This window comes from Labrus mixtus, chromosome 5 (genome assembly GCF_963584025.1).
Source record: "Labrus mixtus chromosome 5, fLabMix1.1, whole genome shotgun sequence".
In the NCBI taxonomy this organism is placed as follows: domain Eukaryota; kingdom Metazoa; phylum Chordata; class Actinopteri; order Labriformes; family Labridae; genus Labrus; species Labrus mixtus.
The window spans coordinates 23,733,941-23,749,015 of NC_083616.1; the positions used below are offsets into that span (position 1 = coordinate 23,733,941).

General features: G+C 41.2%; 2 protein-coding genes across 2 annotated transcripts; one reads left to right on the forward strand and one right to left on the reverse strand.

Moving 5' to 3' along the window:
- Nucleotides 1-469: 469 nt before the first annotated feature.
- znf366 (zinc finger protein 366) lies at nucleotides 470-10,194 on the reverse strand. The gene is made up of 7 exons (XM_061038714.1): nucleotides 10,026-10,194; nucleotides 6,217-7,254; nucleotides 5,957-6,124; nucleotides 5,262-5,412; nucleotides 4,474-4,665; nucleotides 2,106-2,280; nucleotides 470-2,023 (listed from the first exon to the last, which is right to left on the reverse strand). Exons 2-7 carry the CDS (start codon nucleotides 7,245-7,247, stop codon nucleotides 1,461-1,463), a joined length of 2,280 nt encoding a protein of 759 aa, XP_060894697.1. The 5' UTR covers nucleotides 7,248-7,254; nucleotides 10,026-10,194; the 3' UTR covers nucleotides 470-1,460.
- A 1,786-nt stretch (nucleotides 10,195-11,980) lies between these two features.
- Nucleotides 11,981-14,446, forward strand: LOC132974572 (isotocin-neurophysin IT 1-like). Its single transcript, XM_061038715.1, has 4 exons — nucleotides 11,981-12,126; nucleotides 12,216-12,337; nucleotides 12,774-12,978; nucleotides 14,121-14,446. The coding sequence occupies exons 2-4, from the start codon at nucleotides 12,218-12,220 to the stop codon at nucleotides 14,261-14,263; spliced, it is 468 nt and encodes a 155-aa protein (XP_060894698.1). The 5' UTR covers nucleotides 11,981-12,126; nucleotides 12,216-12,217; the 3' UTR covers nucleotides 14,264-14,446.
- Nucleotides 14,447-15,075: the final 629 nt, after the last annotated feature.

The following is a 15,075-nucleotide window of genomic DNA, read 5'->3' on the forward strand; positions in this document are numbered from 1 at the left end:
AAAACTGAGCAATCAAAGGGAGGGTGGACCCAGACTTCTTTGAGTGGGGCACTGGCTTATATAGGGGTCACATGAGGTGTGTGTGTGCACGTATAAATGAAAATGAGCCTTAATTTACCCATTTCTATCGCAATGAATCGTATTATAGATGCCTTAACTACTAACGTTCCTTACAACTTAAGATGTTATTTCTCTTTTTATATTTCGTTTTATTTTAAAAAGTGACAGAAGTGGCAACATATGAATCTTCTTTGCTTTATTCTTTAAAGATTCAAATAGATGTATGTTCAATGTCACGATTAAAAGAGCTAACAAAAGGCAATGTGCCACTGAAAAGCAAAGAAAGTTATTAAGTCCGCTGATAAGGCAAATAGCCAATTATAATTTAGGTTGGCCAATCAGATTTCAAGGATGGCCCTCATATCCCTAGCCACCCATACCCAAGTATTTAAAAAACTAAACACTAGACTTCAAACACAGTTTGCAGTTTATTTCATAAAGACACTGAATGGATATGATACATCAAGCTTGTCCAAGTCTGTTTCTGTGTAAATAACAATGTTACACCCAAATCTCACTTTAAGTACAAAATCCCACCAACAAATGAACAAAAAAAATAAGAAAATCTCCCCAAAACATAAACAAAAGAGTCAGAAATAACACAGTATTGATTTTGATCTCATACATTTACACAAAATACAAGGGCAACATATAAAGAAAACTCAAACGTGACTTTTGTTATTCAATATTATAAAATTATTTTAAAGGAAAAAAAAAAACATTAAATATGATTTTCTATTTTATGTACAAAAACAGATTAACCCTCACAGAACCTTTCCTCCAATCAATGAACACTGACGTATCAGTGATTATGAATGATATGTTGTCTACATGCAGAATGCTTCACAGCTTTATATGTCAGTTGTATTTATTTAATTGACAAAACTATATGATTGTATTTCTTGTTACAGTGCTAAGCTTAAACAGCACCTCCTCCATAACCAATCTTCATTCAGAAATGTTCCTGGGCGAACTGTTTTAAAATGTATTTCAGACTAGTCGAAAGGTAAGAAATCCCTCAGAAAGGAGTCAAAATGTATCACAGTATATGTAACACGACCAAACAAGAGTTCACAGAGTCTGCATACTCTGCATACTGTTTATCTCCATTTTCTAGATTAAAATACATCTAAACTGCTACAGGCTGCAAGATACTACGGTGCTGGTTTACATCTGCGTAGTAGAGCGTTATGGCAGTAGCAATTTAGCAGTGCTACCTTTGCTTAGACACGACAACAAACTGGCATTGTGGGCTTACATTAATAAAAAAATCGACCTGGCACTGATTAACTTCTTCTATTTCATCGTCTGACTTCTATTATTATTGTGCTTCTTCTTCTTCATTTCGCACTAATATTGCTCACATGATTTCACTTGTTCCTCTCTGCCTCATGGTAGGTTTAGTCACAAATGCTAGGAATCTGCTGTTCACTTTGCTCTTCATGATCTAGCTCCTGGTGGTCATCTAGCTCGGAATCTGAGTCAGAATCATACTGTCTGCAGCCTGTCTCTTGGTCCTCTCCAGGCTCTGAATGAGACTCGTAATCTAACTCAGATGTGTGTTCTGACTGTAGGAGATGCTCCTGCTCACCGCTGGGGTCTACAGTCTGCTCCTCTGTCTCTTCTTCTTCTAAACTATCCTGATACATTTGTCTCTGCTTCTTCTTTGGTCGTAGTTCAGCTGGAGACCCCTGCCCTCTCTCCTCCAGCTCAGGGGAGTACTGCTCTTCTCCCGCTGGCTCGTGGTGGTCCGGCTCGGGGCTGTACGGGCTCCTCCTGTACAAACTCTCCTCATCTTCCTCCTGACACGAGCTCCCAGGGACGCTCTCACCATCAGACTGCGAGAGTCGGAGGCTGGGGAGGCCCGAGGGCTTCTGGGAAAGGTCAAATGGCTCCTCCTGGCTGAAGCGGGTAAGGAGGCCCATTGGAGTAGACAGGCAGTATCGTCCCCTTTGCCTAAACACTGAGGTTGGAGAAATAGCGATTAAATCGAGAAACTTTTGCAACAGATATGCATGCATAGTGGAAAATAAGTGCAATCTTACGTCTTTCATCCAGCCCTCTGTCCATGACTCCATGTTTGACCTTCATGTGTCTGGTGAGGTTTCCCTTCAGTGTGAACTTGCTGGGGCAGTAAAGGCATTTGAAGGGTTTGCTGTCTGAGTGGAGATGCATGTGGCCCATTAGGTTGTGCATCCTGTTGAACTCTTTCCCACAAAGCTGCAAGACAAGGGAGAGAGGTGTATGGTTGGTTTAGTTATGAGAAAACAAATAATAAAGCTGTTCACTTCACAGACTGTACACAAGAGGCGGACTTGTTGAGGTGGAATTTGAAACTTTGAAACCCGGGTTTATGGCCAGTTTTGTCTTGTTTTGGAGCCAGAGGTGTTCTTTTTAGGACTAGAGTTTCTATACCCAGAAGAATAAGTCCATTGACTCAAATTAGCCAAAGAGGCGCCAAGTAAGTCTAAGCAGCCCCAAATTAAACCAAGTAGGGTTTTTGCCTTAACTCAACCAAACTGCCTATCAGTAAGCACATGTAAGAAAGGAGGAATACCCACTTTGAAAGAAATGCCTAACAGACGCTTCTTAATAAGTTTGAGCAAACACAGGTAGACTGATGACAGCAGATCTATTGAAACTAAGCTTATGTCTAAAAAAGGTAACAACAAAAGGTTTTCAGTCATTAATAAAAAAAATCCAAAAGGCAGCAGCACACTCCGTATTTTACATGAATGAGGAAATAAGATATAGACATCAAAACATTAGTTGTACTAAGCTGTGCAGGCCTCAAGTTAAAGTGCAAATGTATTTTTAGCAAATCTGTTGAAAGTAAATGTCCTAATCTTGCAGTTGTATCTGTTGTTTGGACTAAAAGTAACTGCACAGTTTTCATTTAAATATAGTCAAGTGAGTACAAACTACAAGGCTTGCCTCTTTCATTTTGGGGAAATGGCAGAAATTTGTGAAACAGCCTAAACTGGCATGCAAGCATTGAGTGATTGTATTCATTTACACTCCTTGAGTGGCTGCAGTAAAAACTATTTGAGGAAAGAGAAACAATAGGCCGAAACAATACACCTCTATTATTTTTCTTTGTGCGCCAAAACTCCTCTGGTAGATGACTTATTCAGAGAATGCAAGCTGTGGAGATACGCAATCATGAATGAATGTGCAGGCTTTGAGATAAACAAAGAGACACACCCTTTCTCCTTCCTTCTATCCACATTTTTCCTCTTTTCCTCTTTGTCTCCCCCCCCCCCCTCCCCTCTTACTCCTTGACATACACATGCACGCAAGAAAAACAGAGAGAGAGAAAGGAAGCAACATGGAGACAGAGCCAGGAGGAGAACAGGGAAGGGCTACTCCTGCGCTGTCCTTCCTCTGCATTCTTTTTTATTAGGGTGGTCCTTTCCTTCAGGAGGAGAGAGGGACTGTAAACTGTCCAAGAGGACCGTGAGAAAACAGGAAGCTCCCTCCAGCAGCAGAGAAAGCGAGATGAAATCTATTTGAGGGCCCTGTTCTCCGGGGAGGCAAGCGGGCCATTGTTAGAGAGGCAGTTTGTGCGGCGATATCCTTCCTATGGACGAGGAGGGTCCTACTGCCAAAAAAGCCTCTCTGCTATCTGGTCATCGTCTAAGTCCTCGCACCAAACACCAAGGTCAACATAGACACTCCAGCAGACTCCACAAATGTCAGCTAACAATAAATAAGACAGGTTTAGCCTCATCAATAAACACAGATTAAAGGAAGCACCTGGAGTTTTGATGGCGTTGACCAAACACCTCGCAATTGTTTGACATGCTCTTTTGGGGTGCTGGTTTGGCTCCGTCTTTAGCCGCATCAGTTATAGATCAACAACCCATGGCTATCTAAGGCACATATTCCCCTCTTTCTGGTATCTTTTAAGTTGTTGTGTCCAACAGTGGCAATATATATATTTCTTTTAAAAAAAAGCACATTAGCTTTCTTGCAGGCAATGACATATAGGATCTTTTTCAGCTCCACTCAAATATGAAGCTAATGCAAGCAGCAAGCTAAGCCGTGCATGCACACAGGAAGCAGCTAGCCTCTTTCAAGGTTTACTAATTGGTCACATACCTGCCTTTAGTAAAGGAGAACAACATTTCCTTTGCCTCCTGAACCCGTTTAAGATAAGTGTTGAAAGATGACTAAGTTTAATGTTGTGATTGTGCCATGGTTAAGGGTTAGTTTGGTTTAGGGACAAAAGCTACATGGCTTCAGTTAGGGAACTTTCTATGTGAGAGCTAAAGATAAAAAGTCTTTTTTTTTTTTCAGATTCTGTCGTTTACCCCATCAGGACAGTTTCTACATTTAGCTTGGCCAAGGAACAAATGAGGATTAAAAGTCACAACACGAGACCAAAAAGCCAGATCACAGATGTTGACCAACCTTGCATTTATACGGCTTGATGTCCGAGTGGACGATCATGTGAGCCTTTAAGGTCTGTTTTTGGACGAAGCTCTTGAAGCACATATGGCACTGGTAGGCCCGTATGTTGGTGTGGATCAGAACATGGCGCTTCATGTTGGCCAACAGGGTGAACTCACGGCCACAGATGCGACACTTGTGCTCCTTCACGCCCTGAAGAATGACAGAATGTGGGAAGTAGTGGTGTGAGAAATGTAGTCAACAGACAAGTCTTTCTGCTGTTTAATGTTTGGTTATTCTGAACTGTATTGCCACTTGTTTTTATTTTAGTATCTATTGATCGGTTTTCAGATCCAAATGTTTTAATGTTTGTTTCAGGCATTGTGTTTCAAATTATTCCAAGATGTCAAAAATCTATTTGATTGGGCAATACGGCCATGTAAACATAAAGACGTTGGACAATGTTCTACAGGATATTTAAATATAATAGTGTCAAACAGTTTTGAAGCAGATAGTTTTTCTATACCAACATTAATTAAATAGGAAACAAAAGATACAACTCTTGAGATTAAGGGATTTAAAATAGCATCAGGAGCCAAAACTGAAGTGGAAATGCTTTGAAACAGCTGCCAAAACAACTTGTTGAGCTACTGTCCACACGCCTTCACTTTCCAAAGTCTGCACAAACAATAGAGTGACTCACGTCAAGTGACAGAACAATTAATAACTCTACTGGATGCCAACCCCAACAAATCAAACATTTTGACAAAATTCAGTTGAAACAGTTTTCTTCCCTCATTGAAACCTACTTTGTGAGTGAGCGTGTGCTGTTTCAGGTGGTGTGACTGGATGAACTCCATCCCACACTCGCTGCATATGTACGGTCTGATGTCTTTGTGTTTCATCATGTGGTTCTGAAGCTGGCTCGGGTACTGGAAAGTCTTCTGGCACTCAGTGCACCTGCAGGATCAACATGTGTTTTAGTTCATTTTTACAGAGCGATAGAGAACTGAAATAAAACAGTTGTTCAATATTAAAGAAAAGACACTTGTGCATTTTTTACATTTTATGAAATGATATAATTGATGGCACCCTCATGTCTGTTGGTTAAAACTGTTAGCTTAGCACACTGTAGTACAAAAAACTACAGGGGGGGGGGGGGGGGGGGACGAGCAAGGAGAATCCATCTATCAGCCCCTCTAAAGCTTTTCTCTGGACTTTTTTTAGATTTTATTTTATTTTGATAAATCAAATTTAGCATGCCTGTTAGTGAGCTTTAGAGGCATTAGCAGCTGCATTTTGTTATGGTCTGACAAAGCTAGGCTAGCTGTTTTACTTAATGCTAAGCTAAGCTAAGCTCACTGGCTGCTTACTAAACTGTGTGTAGGCATCAATGGTATCAATCTTCTTGTTTTACTCTCGACAACAAAAACAAATAAGGTAGTTTCCCAAAATGTCAAACAACTTAAAACATTGATATATAAAAGCACATTTTTAAGCTCACCTGTACAGAGTGGGGCCACGATGCACAGTTAGGTGCCTTTTCAGCTGTGCCAGTGTGGGGAAGTCCAGGCCACACTCCACACACACGTTCTCCTGACCCTTCTCATGCTTCAGTTCATGGGCACGGAGCTCACTGGGGTATGCGAAACCTCTGCCGCACACACTGCAGCTGAAACGGGCAGGTAAAATGAGTTGATGAATAGGATAAAAAGGTGAACAACTGAAAGTAAAAAGCGAAAAAAAAAAAAAAACCTGCTCTACCTGTATGGCTTTACATCGCTGTGCTGCATCATGTGTCTCTTCAGGTGGCTGGTCTGAGTGAAGGCCTTGTGGCACACCTGGCACTTGTGTGGCCTCATGCCCTGGTGTGTGAGCAAATGTGTATGCAGGTGGCTTAGCTGCTTAAACAGCTTCCCACACAGGTGGCACCCATGAGGTTTGATGCCATTGTGTCCCAGAATGTGCGTGACCAGGTTGTACTTTGAGGTGTAGGACTTCTCACACATGCGACACTTCCACCTCTTTTGATCTCCGCCCACGTCAACGTAGTAACTGTCATCCACATGGACGTTGAGGCCGAGCTTTTCTGCGCTCGTTGTCCCACCCCGGGGAGGTCCGTCTCGGCTGCGATGCCTGACACGGAGGTCCTCTCTTGGGTAGAAAGACCCAGGGGAGAGGTGCATAACAGGACCGGGCATGAAGAAGGGGTAGGGGAGGAGGCGATGGTGGAGGGATGGGAAGTAGGGAGGGTGGAGGAGGAGAGGGGAAGGAGGCCAAACAGGGGAGGGACTGAGAGGTTCCTGTTTGACCTGCACAGGTAGATTCATGCCAGGTGATCTGTGGTGGAGCTGCAGTCGGTTCAGCTCAATCATACCAGGGATGAGTTTTGGAGATGGGGAAGGAACAGGAAGAGGTGGGAGGGAGAAGGGATTGCGGTCCAGGTCCACAGTTGTCTTACTTCGGCTTTCCTCCTCCTCCTCCTCTTCCTCCTCTCCTCTGTTGGCGGATTCATCTCCGTGCTCGTCCATTTTGAAAGGAGTTCTTTTGCGTTTTTGGGATCCTTCTTTCTGTATATAACCGGGGCCCAGCATGGGAAAGAAAGCAGGCAGGCTGAACGTGCTGTAGGAGTCTCTGGTGGGTGACATGCTGGGGTATCTGGGAGGGGAGAATTTCGAGGGCTTAATGTAGAGCGGAGAAGGGCTCAGATAGAAACTGTGCTGAGAAGCTTGTCTTAGCTCGTCTCTGAGAGGAGGACTTCTTGCTGGTGGGAAACTCACACCGTCCTTCTCCATTTTCTCTCTGCGTTAAAAAAGAGTACAAGAGGTTAAATATCTGCAATTACAGTGGTGGAAGAACTAATCAGAAGTGTACTTAAAGGAGAATACCACCAAGTTTATAAGTGCAGGTGTGTTAACAGGTCATTGTGAAACTTAAACTGGACATGTGGAAAAAACGTGTACAGCTTTTTTTTACTACATGTGTCTAAATAAAAAATAACAACATGACACAACCAAAAGCTTTACTGAGCTATTTTCAGTTTGTTGCATTGTGGGAAATCTTGACATGTGAAAAAAAATGCATTGTATAAAATGTTGGGGGAAAAAAATGGTAATGGTTTTTAATGGTAAAACAACGTCGTCAAAGTAGTGCAATTTGAAATAAAAAAATCATCTTAAAGCTCCTGTGAGGAACTTTCCCTTTTCATCCTGGTACCCCCAGTAGAAAAAAAAGTTTTACCTCTTATGTCTCTGCTCATCACGCTGTCTATGCATGCCTTCTGCTTACTTGCAGAACCACACACTGCCACAGTTGTGTTTTTAAAATACAGCTTTGTGTGATATGAAACGGTTTCTCTGAGGCTTTCTGTTGTCGTAATGAAACTGGATCCACACTTTCAGTACGTGCATTCTGTTATCGTCACTCTCAGTTTACCTGAAACCTTTCACTTCTTCCTTTCTCACACATCTTCTCCTCTCCTGAAATTAGGAAGTTATCAGAAATGTTCACATCTACCTCCCGCACTCCTTTCGCTTCTCTTTGTCTTTTTTTCTCTGCATGCTCTGTTCATTTTTTTTTTTTTTGCACTGATAGCCAGGAAGAACTTCTCCTTTTCTTCTGTACTGATTGTACCAAAAGGTTTTAATCAGCATCTCTCTGGGCAGCCTGAGTCAGATAAAAATAACTGATACATGTGAACTTGTGTTTGTTTATATGTCCTAAGAAATATAAATAACGTCTTCACTGCAGTTTGTGCATACTCCGGTGCAGATGATGGTCATGGGTGAAGAGCTAATGATACTCAGAGTGAGGGGAACTGTTGGACTTCTCTTCATGAAATCCAAATCATGCGTTGCAGTTTTGTTCATATTGCTGTAAATAGTTCAGTGCTTATCAATGAGAAGCTGCTGACATCCATTTCAGTCTAATTCTGTAGAATGACCGCAAGTTCTACTTTCTTTTAATGTGACGTATGTGCTTTCCTCTTCAGATGCATTAATTACACTTTGTATAAACAATTACAAACCAATTGCACATTTCAAAATATAAAAGTCAGCAACTAAATTATGTTCAGTCTTATTTAACTTGCAGATTAATTTCTCAACCAATGTTTTCATTGTTTGGACAGAAATCTCTGGAAATAGAGGAAAATGTCTTTACAGTTTCTCCCCCCATTAAAGAAGACTGAAGATGAATGGTTCTAATACTAATGCACTATTTTTCCTGTAACATCTGGACACGAGGGGGCAGTTGGGTGGTGGGAGGGACTGTATCCATTTCAAACGTGCTATTATGTGCAAATGTCTACTTGCCGTGTATGTTGCAAACAAATGTACATTGATGTTGCTAATTGAAAACCCAATAAAAACTGTTAAACAAAAAAGGGATGAATGGTTCTCATATTGTTGGGTGGGACTACTGGGATGGCTGGGGTGGGTCCAGAGGTGAATTAAGCTGAGAATATTTAAATGTTGCCCCTTTTTTGTGTTCGTTTTTAAAGTAAAAACAAATAAAGAATTGAAGTTTAAAAATTTCAAGAAAATACATTGTAAACTGTTGTCTTTTATACAGATGTTGTTGTTTTTTTGACACATTTAAATACATTAATGTAAGTAGTTAAAGTAGATCACTATCGCTTCATGTGTTTGCACACACCATGGTGAGATGAATGTTCACAGTCTTAATGATATTTGGCCAAAGTTGGTCTTGACCCTTGAAGTCACCTTTACATTCAGGTGGGAGGGCGCGGAAAGGTGGGCCATGACAGAAAAGTTTGACAACCACTGCTGTAGATTCACATCAGCAAGCAATCAAATGAAACTACACTGAACCCCCGACCAAGCAACATTTGGGTATCATTGCTCTTTCTCTAATATTTTTGAATGAGCAAAATAGTTCACTCTCTGATTCGCTATTTTTTAAACATGCCTGATATCGTACAAAACTGGACAAAAAATATATACATAAAGGTTTGTAGCTGATTGACTGATGGACAGAAACTCAGCTGAATGATACAGACTTGCAGCATAATGTGAAAGCAACATCTCTGAAATTCAAAAAAAGGGAGGAAGACTGTGGACGACAAAGATAAAGATGATAAAACAAAGATCACGAAACTTCCATATCTACCATGATAAGATTTGTTTAATTTACTGTTTATATAAAGTTAGTGCAACACAATCTCCAAAAACAGTGAATATCCCTTAATAAAAAATATAATTAGCAAACAATGGAAGTATACTTTTTAACAAAAGTTTTTGGGATTAAATGTATGAATACTGACTTAACTATAAGATGCATGCTGACACGTTCAATGTTTCTCTTGGCTCCTGCATATAATCCTGTTCTTTTAGCATCTCCCTCACTTAAGGTGCACTGTGCAGAGACCCCAGCCTGTACTTTGCCCCTCCATGCATTCCAAACAATCCATTAAAAACCAAGCCCCTCCTCACATGCCAGTCAGTGCCATGTAAGCGTGTGTTAGTGTGAGGCTGCAGCCCAGTCCATGTGTGTGTGTGTGTGTGTGTGTGTGCGTGTGTTTGTGTGTGTGTGTGTGTGTGAGAGGAACTTACCAGCTGAGTGTAGTGGAGTGTGTTTCTGTGATGCTGTGGATGAAGTGCTGCTGCTGCTGCCGCTGCTGCTGCTGTTGTACCTGCGTTCTCTCCCTCCTGCTCGAGCTGCAACTCTCCTGACAATGAGCCGCCCGTCCGCGGATAGCATTTGAAGTGACTTAAGAAAGAGAACAGGAACAATCACTTTGTTCTCATTTTTCAGATGAGTACCTTCGGAGAGAAGGAAGGAAGGGAGGGGAGAGGAAGTCAACAAGCCGAGTGCCTTCCTGCAGAAAAATAAGGAAACACTAGATAGACATCTCCATTTCTCGATGAAATAGGGATTTTGCAAAGCTTTTAGATGAAGACAGAGAAGCAAAGATTCGAAAACAATGCAGTTTGAATGTGAAGCTGCTGTGAAGTGTCATGCAGTTTGTGGAAGATGAACACATCCTGTCTTTTTCTCTTTAAAAACCTAAACAAAAAACATGTAAAGAAAAGCACATTTAACTGTTTTATTGAAAACAAATATGAACTCCATATACAGTACATATATTTGCACACTAAGCAGCACTGAAAGAATTTGCTTTGAGCTTGAGCAGATAAAGTGTCTGTGCTTGGTGTTAGTCATGTGCAACATTACATAAAAAAATACTTATATAATGTCATACAGTGCTGCAGAAAAGCCCTGCAACAAAATATACTTCTGCAAAACATTTGAAGTTTATTTTTCTTTAACTAAAAAAAATAATAATAAGGAAACAGTTTTGTGTAGTTTTCACATCAAATGTTGTTAGTTTAATTGTAATAGATGGCATATATAAAAATGAAGTTGCAAAGCATCACAGGTCAAGCAACCTTTACAATGAAAATTAATGCATGTATAGTTTCTAAGTATTCAAACTGCCACTAGGAGGCAAGAGTGTGTCCTGCTTTGTCCTGTCATTCTGGTTCACAACACTCAGACGTGCTGCACGTCTTCTAACGGTGACTTCATCTCTGTTTTATGATCTAAATAAACCCTGCCACGTCTCAGTGTCCCACTCTTCTCCGTCTCGGCACAGAAGTTTCGCCGTGATAACGTCGTGTTTTAATTGAGTGAGGTGGCAGTTAGCGGGTCGGGGGGGGGGGGGGGGGGGGGAGCCGCAGTAATTGAGCTCATATCATGAAACAGTGAGACCCTCTTTCGTGAGGTTGTGGAAGATCATTAGCCAAGTTAATTTGCCGTTAACACCAATCAACCTGCGACCTGGACAATGTGTGCGTCAATTCCTGCCGGGAATTAATGACTTTATGATTAGAGAGGAACATTTGTAGGTATGTGTGTGTGTTTTTCTGGCAACAGTTTTTTTATTTTTTATTTACGAGCATCCGGCCCACCGACAAACTCTGTGAACAACCTTTCCAAGAAAAGATGGCGGGAAAGAAGGCCCAGGTTTAAAGATGGACTTCTTCTTCTTCTTCTTCTTCTTCTTCTTCTTCTTCTTGAGGCCTTTACAGCCGTCTTTTTACTTTTTCCCGCCTTTTTGTCCAGGAATAATAAACAGAAGGATATCCTACACCTTTCTCCCCCTATTTTTTCCATCTTTCCTTTTTTTCCTGTATCACTTGTTGACTTGCCTGTTTGCCTCTTTTTTTTAAAATTCTAATTTGAGGGAAAACCGCCTCGTCAAAATAGGATTTCAACTAAAACACAGAAAGCCTTTAAAATGTGTCTTCAGTTAAATCAGAGTTGTACCACACTCACATCCGCTCGTTTTTTTTTATAGATTAATCTCATCTCCTGATTCACTTCTTGACCTCTCTGACTTTTCCGTCATCTCGTACATGCACGGTCACGCAGCGCAGGCCTGTCTTTAATGATTCTCTATAGTAAGAAGCAAAGCAGGCCACAGAACCGTCTAACCCTTTGACCTGCCCAGTGGTCAACTCCATCTCCAAGAGGTGACACGAACTAAAAAAGACTCATTAGGAACCGTTAAGTGGCTTTTTGGTTTCGGTGTCACTCTCTGAAGAAGCTCTGGAGGTATATAAGTCCTGTCAGACGCACAAAGGACAGAAGAAGAAACAGGAGCGCCTAAAACGAAACACTTGAACTCTTCTCCTCATCAAGTGCCAACAAGTGAGATGTGGATGTCTGTTCAACTTTGAGGTTCAGCTTTGATTGTGTGCTGTATTCTGTTTTACATCTGTCTTCCACTCTCTCTGCAGAAATGACTGGAGCCGCTGTGTCTGTGTGCCTACTTTTCCTTCTGTCTGTGTGTTCAGCATGTTACATCTCCAACTGTCCTATCGGAGGAAAGAGGTCCATCATGGACGCACCACAGCGCAGGGTGAGCTGCTCTTATCATCATTTTAACACCTCTGCGAAAGGGTTAGAGTTAGGTTTGCTTGTTTGATTTTTCTCTTTTCAGGGGCCTAGCTTCATCCTTTAAATTTTCACTGGATAAGAACTAATTGGCACAAACAAAATTGTTGACAGTTATCCCTTTTTCAGAACAGCTAGATAGGCAATAGGTGTTGAATGGTATCTTAAAAAAATAACTAAAACTACATTCATGAAAAGTTGATGGCTACATTTCAAAACTTCCCTCCCTTGGAAATTGTTTTTTTTATCTCACTATTGCAGAAAAGGAGTTTTGTGTGTTGTGAAACTCATCCTCAAGCAGAATAAAGGGACTTAAATCAGAAAGTTGAAGAAGCACAGGCAAAAACTCAGACATTAGAATGAAAACAACAGTGATTATGATCTACCATTTCCTCCTCTAGTGCATGGCGTGTGGCCCTGGAGACAGGGGCCGCTGCTTCGGCCCCAGTATCTGCTGCGGGGAGGGCCTCGGCTGCTTGCTGGGCTCCCCAGAAACAGCTCACTGTGTGGAGGAGAACTACCTGCTCACCCCCTGCCAGGCGGGAGGGAGACCCTGTGGATCTGAGGGAGGACGCTGCGCTGCCTCAGGAGTCTGCTGTGACGCAGGTCAGATATTAAACAGTGGTGGAAGAAATGTTCAGATCTTTTACGTTGAGACACAAGTAGCAATACCGCTTTGTGAAAACACACCCTTTGAATTTAAGACTTACCATCAAAACTTTAATTAAAGCGACAGTGAGGAGCTTTTGGCCTTTGATGAAGAACAGTCAAATGTATATTGATGTCTCTATATGACCTGTAAGCAAGCAAGACAATCAGCAACAAGGTTAATAATGTCTTCATAGTCATTTCAATGCTGCTTCCAGATATGTGTCAGACAAATTTAGTTTCAGCACGAGACAGTCTTTGTTTACACTTTCCATCGCAAAGATTCTCAGTGAGTGATTCATTTAACTGTTAGAAGACAGCATGATCATTCCTACTGACAACAGAACTTACACATGGACAGCAAGAAGATAAAGGGTCACACTTTGTCCACAGGGGGGCGCCAAAATCAACAAAACCAAAAGTGAAGTAGAAACTTTCCTTCACTATGGGACAGTTTTTATGTGATTTACTTGTATTATATATTATTTAACAATATCTACTTACTATCTTTGACAAGCTTTGATTTTGTAAAACAGTGCAAATTACTGTCTTTGTGGCATGAGAATATTGGTTTCCATACAAACCCCGTAAGTCGAAAAAAGTGTATTGTTTACTCTTTCTTTATTCCCCTTGAAGCTGTATTTAATACTTTTTAAAATGTGAGATCAAAAACTGTCAAATATTTCACTCTCCATTAATAACGGCAGAGGAAAATGTAAAAAAAAGCTGTGACAGTGTCGTGAAGTTAATCACTTTGTCTTACCTAAACCCTTAGCAGTGGTTTCAGGCATTTCTATAATCACAATAATAATTCTTCTCTCTGATTGTTTGTTTTTAGGTAATAAAGGGAATTGCATATTAATGAATGTGTGTTTAGTAACCAGCTATAAACTCCTCACAGCAGCTTTAAATAGCAGCGTGTATTATGTTCTACCACATCATTCACTGTGACCTTTGTTTGGGTCATTCACCCTCCTGCTTATGTTCCTTGGACACTAAACCTGATAACAACATATAATAAAGTGTTTGGTTGCAATAACAGCAATCATGGAATTGTCTTTAACTACTTCCGTATTTCCTCTTTTCTCTCTCCGCCACAGAAAGCTGCACTACTGACCAGTCCTGCCTCGTGGACGAGGAAGGAGACGAGCAAACCAGCCAATACGAAGGCAGCGACCCCGGCGACATCATCCTCAGGCTGCTGCACCTGGCCGGTCACACTTCACATCGAGTCCACCAATGAGCTGCTCCTGACTCCACGGCCTCATGGGAAAACAAGGAATGGGACATGTAGTTGTAATGTAGTTACAGTAAAGTTCTTCTGTAGAGTTCCTTTCTCGATATATTTTTATGTATAAAAATAGGGATGAGTCCTGACAGCGGTCATCCAGATATTTGCATGTTGAAATAAAATTTTGGAAGATTAGCTGGTGTTGTTTTTTTATTTCAAGAGCCAACATCAGAAAACTTCAAACTTTGCTGCAAACTCTTTCACTACACAGGAAGGACAAGTCAGCATAAAGCTTATCAGGCTGCAGCGTTACTCGACCTGTTTTCTACTATCACAGATGAAGAAAGCACGCCGACCACTTTATCTCTCAGTGTGTGTCAGTGCGTGCGTGTGTGTGTGTGTGTGTGTGTGTGTGTGTGTGTGTGTGTGTGTGTGTGTGTATAGAACTCTCATTGACACAATGTAACTGTTGCAACACTTTTAGCACTTATCTTGTACGGTAGTCACCTTTGAACCATTTTGCACTAACCTCGTTGTTCAGATTTAGTTTAAAAAAAAAAAAATAAGTCAGATTTCACATTTGAATCTCTGAAACACTGATGACAAATTATCGAAGATGTGCTTGATTGAATGATTTTGTCTTCACTTTTGTTCGCTCTGTAGAGGCTCAGGGAGCTTACCTTGAAGAGTCACTTCACCTGTGTAAAGCACCAGTAGAGTAGAGTTCACACTGTGGAGCAGACAGTGAACTCCAGCAGGGTCTTCTATGGATTCTAAAAAAAAAAAAAAGTACATCAATGTCCATGCTCAACCTTAAGAAATTT